We start from the raw sequence: 6,352 nt of genomic DNA, 5'->3' as shown, positions 1-6,352 counted from the left end.
TGAGGTGGGATGGGACAGGCAGCACGGGCACCTGGGCTGTAGACAAGGGGCTCCTCCGGGGCAGGCAGGGCTGCAGCGGGCAGCTAAGTTGGAGAGCAGTGCTGGGGCTGCCCCTGCCAGCGCGGTCGCTGATGTGGTCTCTGCCCTCCAGGGGCTTCCACCACAACCTCAGCTGGGATGCCCGGGGCCTGGGCTTCGCGGCTGGGGTGCTCCCTGCTCCGCCACCCCTCCCTGGCTGCCTCCAGCCTGTCCCCCGGGCAGCAGCTGCCGTGCCCCGGGGCCAGCCTACGCTCCTGCCTCCTGTTCTGGAGGCTGTGTGTAATGACAGCGTCCCTGGGCTGCCAGGTGTCTCCAACTTCACCGTCTACCTCTACTGTAACCTCTTCAACAGCTCCCGGGGCTCCAGCCAGCACCCGGGGGACTTGGGTGCTGCCTGCTCCAGCGCAGACTGGTACCTCTCTGCGGGCGAGGGGGGCTCTGCATGGGCCCGGGCCTGCCGGGAGCACTACCCTGCCCAGTTCAACAGTACCGTCTGCAGCAACACCTCCTTGAGGGAGACCCCCGGGCCCCAGCAGGTCCTGCTGGAGCAGCTCTGTGCTGACCTGGCCTGGGGCCTGGCGGGGGCCCAGCCCTCCAGCCGCAGCACCTGCCCACTGGGTGTGCGCTGGGAGGATGCCTGGAGCTGCTTCCTGGGAAGCCGCATGCTCTGGGGCGCCTGGCTCTGTGGCAGCAGAAGCCGTGAGTTGCTGCCCACTGATCTCTGGGCCTGGCTCTCCCAGCTGTGTGGTGGTCCCCAGCCCCAGACACAGATGCCCAGTGCCTCAGAGCCTGGGGGTGCAGACCCCTGCTCCTTCAGGGGCCGGAGCCTGTGGGCACAGGGGAACGCTGGCCTCTTGGAGTTGTGCAGGACTGCAAGTCCCAGTTGCTTCCAGGAGCTGGTGTGCACCAACACCTCCCTCCTGCGGCTGCTGGGGCATCCCCAGCCTGTGATTGGGGTGCGCTGCCAGGGTGCCCTGCCCTGGGGACGCTGTCTGCTGCAGCAGCTCCTGGCGCTCCTGCCCCTGCCCCCCAGGCTGGATGCTGCAGACCTCTGCCCGGACCCGGCCGCCTACCTGCTGGGGCTAGCCTCACAGCTCCCGCGATGCCTGGAAGAGGTTCCAGGCTGGGCCCCCCATGTGAACTACCTCCTGCGCCTGCTTGACCGCAGCCTGGCCCTCTCCAGACAAGAGGAGGCTGGGCAGGCGGCCGGGGAGCAGCTGAGCGAGGCCATCCTCCTCTCCAGCCTCCTGGACAATACCTCCTTCTGGGACTTGCTCAGGGCGAATGCGTCCACAGACATCCTGCGAGCCGTGGGCCAGTACCTGCGGTGGGAGCACAGGGCCTCGGCCAAGAGGGAGCTGCTGAGCTGCTTTAGTGTGAGTTGGGCAGTGCTGGGGTGGCGAGTGAGGACCTTCCTGGGTGTGGGGCAGCGGTTGGGGTGCCAGACCCCGGGAGCCCTCCTGCTGGCTGCAGGGTCCGGCCAGGGTGTGGGCCCCAGGCCTGGGGTCCCTGTCCAGTACGAGCCGTGGTGGGAGCAGGACCAGCACACATGCTCTGCTCAGCCACCAGTGGCTGGGAATGGCCAGTCCTGGATTGGGGTGTCAGGGCTGTGGCTTGGGGCAAAGCCACCCTGCTTGCCCCTGGGTCAGCTTCCCTGCAGCAAGGCTACCCCAGACCCACTGTGGGGCACTGGGCAAGGAGCTGTGGGGGAAGGTCTTGGGCCAGGACTGGGAGTACAGTTCTCCTCCCTCCTGCAGGCTGTGCTCTGGGACCTGCTCCAGGACAGCGAGGGTGCTCCCGCCTTGGAGATCCTGGTGCAGGTACTGCCTGCCCCGGTCGGGTTGGCTCCCGGCCTGCCCAGAATGCTGCGGAGTACAGGGCTTGCTTGCTCCCTGCGCTCCCGTGGCCTGGGTCCCTGCCTCCGGCTGTGCTGAGCTATGGCCTCTCCACAGGAATATCTGCAGATGCCAGAGGAGAGCTTCCAGGGGCTGCTGCTCGCGGTGGGGCCTGAGGCTGTGCAGCACTTCCTGGCCCTGCTGCACCGCTCCTGGCACCGGCTGCGTGGGGAGGTGGTTAGAGGGGTTGGGACGGGGCAGGGTGTGCAGAACCCATGTGCGGTGGTTGCAGAGCCAGTGTGATGGGGGGGAAGAGCCTGCGTGTGGGGGGTGCACAGCATGTGGGGGGTATGACCCCCACACATGGGGGCACAGACACTGCACAGGGCAGGTGCAGAGTCTGTGCTCACCGGAGTTCAGAGCTCCCACGTGTGAGGGGTTGCAGAGCCCTGGTGCAGGGGTGCAGAGCCCATGGATGGGGTGTGTGTGTGCAGAGCCCAGGCGCAGGGGTGCAGAGCCTGTACCAGGGGGTGCTCTCCTGGGGCACAGCTGGGCAGCACTGGGCCTGCGCTGGTTGCTTGGGGCTGTGTCCTGCCAGAGCTGGGGCTCACACAGCTTTGCAGGTGCCGTCACCCCTGCCCGGGGAGGAGGCGATGCAGTCGCTGGCCGTGCTGCTGCTTCGCAGGTTGCCCCATCTCACCCCACAGCTGTTTGTCAGTCTGTCACAGTTCATCCCCTTCATGGCCGTGTCCGACATTGCGAGGCTCCCGCCGTCCCTCCTGGCCAACAAGAGTGTGTAAGCAGCGCTGGGTGCCGGGGCTGCCTGCGCACGTGGTGTGGCCGGCTCTGGCCTGTGCCCTGCATTGCTATCACCTGCAGAGCCCCAGCCCAAGCAGGCCATGCGACAGCCATGCAGAAGGCCTCTAAGTGCCCCTGGGTGCTGGGTTCTGTGGGGCACGTGCTTGGTGATGGTCTCTGGGGTGCCCTTTGAGGTGGGTGTAGGCTTGGTGCGGGCCTGGGAGGTCTCTCCACAGCTGTGCCCTGGTGCTCTGTCCCCACAGCCTCGCTGCCCTGCGGACTCACAGTGCCCACCTGACGCAGGGGCAGAAGGCCGCCTTTGCTAGGCACCTGCTGCAGGCCCCCTTCCTCGGGGCTGTGCCTACATGGCCCCTCGGCTTCCTCCGTGCTGTCCTGCCGCTGCTGCCCCACTTGCCGCTGCGCTGCTTCCTGCAGCTCACGCCCCAGCAGGTGGGATGCGAGCCCCGGGCCCACGTGCAGGCTGCTCTGCCCAGCCAGCACGCCCTCACCCCGTGGCAGGTGGGGATCCCAACCCTGCACCCAGTGAGCTGGGACCCCTGCGCCCCCGGCCTGACAACGGCAGGCGGGCCTCCCTGCACCCCCGAGCTGGGAATCCCACCCTGCCCAACCCTGCACTCCTGATCCTGCACCCCCCCCGGCTGGGAACCCTACATGCCCTTCCTTGGCCCCTCACGCTGAACCCACAGCCCTGGCGGGGAGCCCCAGGTCTGGTCAGGAGGCCTGAGCCAAGTCTCCCCTTTTGCCTGCCCAGATCTGGGGGCTGGGTGACGGCTGGCAGCCGCTGCGGCTGGGGCTGGTGCAGGGCCGCCACGTAGCAAGCAGCCTGGTGAACAGGAGCCGTGCGGCTGGCCCTGAGCTGGGGCGCAGGTGAGTGTGACAGGAGCTGCCAGTGCCGGCACAGCCATGTCCCAAGCTGGGCTGGTGCGGGGCCTTGGTCCTGCTGCAAGGGCCAGGATGGGTGCTGGCAGGGCTGCCCTTGCCTGCTAACAGGCTTTTTCCATACAGGCTAGGGGCCCTTGCCTGCTTCCTGAGCCCCGAGGAGCTGCAGGACCTGGCATGGCTGCAGGACCCCCGGGGGGCAGTAGAGAAGAGCCTGCTGGCATGTGCGGCAGCAGGGACCCTACGGCAGCACGGGCGGGTGAGCCGGCCCCCTGGGAGGGATGCGTGGGCTGTGCTAGGCCACCCCCAGGGGCACCTCGTGGATGGGTACGCTGCGGAGCTCGGCTCCCACGCCCTTGCTCTCTGGGGGAGCCTGGCCACAATGTGCCAGCATGAGTAAGGGTGCCAGGGCAGCAGCTCCTGGTCAGGCAGCACATCAGCTCCATTTTTTCCCCTGCCGGCTCCTCCTGTGACAGGGAGTGGGGCAAGCTGTCCACCAGCCCCGGGCTCACAGCCTCTCCTGCTCCGCGCCGGCAGGTCATGCTCGCCCTGGCAGACTTGCTGCGCTCTACCAACCTGGCCATGGTGAGCCCCAGGGAGCTGCCAGCATGGAGGGGCGTCCTCCCTGAGATGGGAGTGGGCTTTGTGGAGCGCCTGTCAGCTGCCCAGCTGAACACCCTCCTGCCCCAGCTGCGGCCGACACAGCTGACGCGTGCCCAGGTGAGTCCAGCCTGGCTGCACGTACCCTGGGCAGGGGGGCCCCCGGGCCCAGGGCACCGTCAGAGACTCCAGCACAGCGCAGCCGGGCAGCCTCTGAGCCTTGCCCCCTGCTCCTGCCGGGGCTGTGCCAGCCCCGCTGACCACCACTGCCTTGTCCTGCCCCCCAGGCATCCTTCCTTCTTGCACGGGCTGTCCAGAGGGACAACGTGAGTGTCTGAGGTGCCTCTGCAGGAAAGGGACGGGCTGCGGGTGCTGTGCCCTTGCCCAGATCTTGCACCCCCACGCCTGCGCGGGCTGCCAGCCATCCCAGTCCCTCTGCTGTCACAGGGACACCCTATGCAAGGTGCAGCCCTGCTGCGGCATGGCTGCCCGAGTGAGGCCAGTATGTTTCTCTGCAGGTGACGGTGGGGGAAGCAGCCAGGCTGTGTCCCCTGCTGCCAGGCCTGGGACCCACGTCACTGGCTGCTGTCCTGGCCCCTCTCCAGGTCCAAGGCTGTGCATGCCTAGGGCCAGCCCTACCCCTGCTCTCGGCGGCGCAGACGGCATCCCTGCTGCAGGCTCTGCAGCCCCCAGACAGCTGGCTCCACTGCCTGCTGCCCCTGCTGCCCCTCCAGCTCCTGCGTCCCAGTGCCCAGGCTCTGTGGGGGGCTCCATGGGACCCGAACCTACCCTGGTCCCCGCAGCAGGTCAGAGGCCAGGCACAGGGCTCCGGGGGAAGGTGCTGCACCCCCGTGCCTCCCACCGCTGCCCCCCCAACAGGCCCAGCTCCTCTGGAGGGAGGTGGGAGCCAGCGCTAACCACAGCCACCGCACTGCTGGGTGAGAGCAGCCCGCCCGGGCTGGCCGACTGGCGCCAGCTGGGGCACGGGGATGGGGGGTGTCTGGGAGCAGCCTCTGGGGCCCCACAGAGGGAAGGGAGCTGGGAGAGGGCTGGGTGCCCGGGCAGGGTTGAGCAGGTCCCCGTGGGCCTGGGGGTGGTGAAGCCCAGATAGGGTCTAATGCTGTTGTCCTGCAGTGCCCTGGGTTCACTGGTGGTGGGCATAAGCTGTGCTGCGCTGCAGGAGCTGGGCCGGGAGGATTTCCTGGGGGCTGTCTGGACCCTCTACGCGCAGCCCCGCTCTCTGCCTGCCAGCCTGGTAAGGAGGAGGCTCCATGACCCCAGTGGCTCATGGGCAGCCTGTCCCTGTCCTGCACTCAAAGCACGGTGTCCCCAGAGGCGTTGCGTGCAGGAGGAGGTGCTCAGGCGTCCTGCGCTCTCTGAGGAGGAGCTGGCATGGCTGGGACCTCAGTTCCTCATGGAGTTACCGTAGGTGTCGGGAGCAGCCAGCTCTGGGATGCAGGGACACGGGCCACCCCTTCTGCTTCCACTGCCCCCTTTCCCTGTGGGGAAAAGCATTGCCTGCTGGCCTACAGCCCCCTCCTTGGGCCCATCACCCTCCTTGTGTCTCCAAGGGGCTAGCGAGCCCCTGCCCTGCTGCCCGTGAGTGTGGAGCGGGGACTGATGGCAGGAGCCCAGTCCTGGCCATCCCTGGGGGCAGCCCTGGCGCCAGCCCCTGCCCAGTGCCTGGGCACCCCTGCTGTGAGAGGGGGTCTGCAGGATGAGGCTCGGTGCCTCATTCATCCCTCGGCAGAGCAGCACCTCGCCCTGCAGTGCCCAGCCGTGCTCTGGCTCCTGCAGGGTGAGGATGGTGGAGATGCTGCCTGACACCATGATGCGGCTGGTGCTGGACCACGCGACGCGCCAGCCCCACAGCCTGCTGGCCCTGCCGGCCACCCGCCGGGCAGCCCTGGCCCGTGCGGCCCTGCGCTCCCTGGTAAGGGGAGGGAGCCCCGCAGGGGGCATGGGGAGACACAGTTGCCTGCTCTCACTCCACTCCTCTGCTCTCCCCCCTGCAGCGGCTCCCGGCAGGGACAGAGCTGGCTGGGGAGGACCTGGACCGGCTGGGCCCGCTGGTGGGGTTCCTAGGCCGGGAGAGCGTGGCCCGTGTCCAGCCCGAGAGCCTGCTGCCACGGCTGGGGGACCTGCAGGACACCTGCCTGGCCGCAGAGGCGGCCCCCCGA

General features: G+C 68.4%; 1 protein-coding gene across 1 annotated transcript in view; it reads left to right on the top strand.

Annotated features, from left to right (window-relative positions):
• Nucleotides 1-6,352, top strand: part of STRC (stereocilin) — a 21,015-nt gene that overhangs the window by 11,264 nt on the left and 3,399 nt on the right. Inside the window, exons 6-19 of the mRNA XM_019472364.1 lie at nucleotides 152-868; nucleotides 1,073-1,415; nucleotides 1,797-1,859; nucleotides 1,992-2,151; nucleotides 2,490-2,670; nucleotides 2,936-3,191; nucleotides 3,445-3,560; nucleotides 3,699-3,831; nucleotides 4,110-4,292; nucleotides 4,691-4,932; nucleotides 5,307-5,427; nucleotides 5,506-5,597; nucleotides 5,970-6,105; nucleotides 6,188-6,303. Coding sequence (XP_019327909.1) covers nucleotides 152-868; nucleotides 1,073-1,415; nucleotides 1,797-1,859; nucleotides 1,992-2,151; nucleotides 2,490-2,670; nucleotides 2,936-3,191; nucleotides 3,445-3,560; nucleotides 3,699-3,831; nucleotides 4,110-4,292; nucleotides 4,691-4,932; nucleotides 5,307-5,427; nucleotides 5,506-5,597; nucleotides 5,970-6,105; nucleotides 6,188-6,303 — 2,859 coding nt within the window. The remainder of the gene's footprint in view (nucleotides 1-151; nucleotides 869-1,072; nucleotides 1,416-1,796; nucleotides 1,860-1,991; nucleotides 2,152-2,489; nucleotides 2,671-2,935; nucleotides 3,192-3,444; nucleotides 3,561-3,698; nucleotides 3,832-4,109; nucleotides 4,293-4,690; nucleotides 4,933-5,306; nucleotides 5,428-5,505; nucleotides 5,598-5,969; nucleotides 6,106-6,187; nucleotides 6,304-6,352) is intronic.

Source organism: Aptenodytes forsteri, unplaced genomic scaffold (assembly GCF_000699145.1).
Source record: "Aptenodytes forsteri isolate BGI_AS27 unplaced genomic scaffold, ASM69914v1 Scaffold83, whole genome shotgun sequence".
Lineage (NCBI taxonomy): Eukaryota > Metazoa > Chordata > Aves > Sphenisciformes > Spheniscidae > Aptenodytes > Aptenodytes forsteri.
Note: the sequence above shows the minus strand (reverse complement) of the source record. Positions and strands in the feature narration are given on the sequence as shown.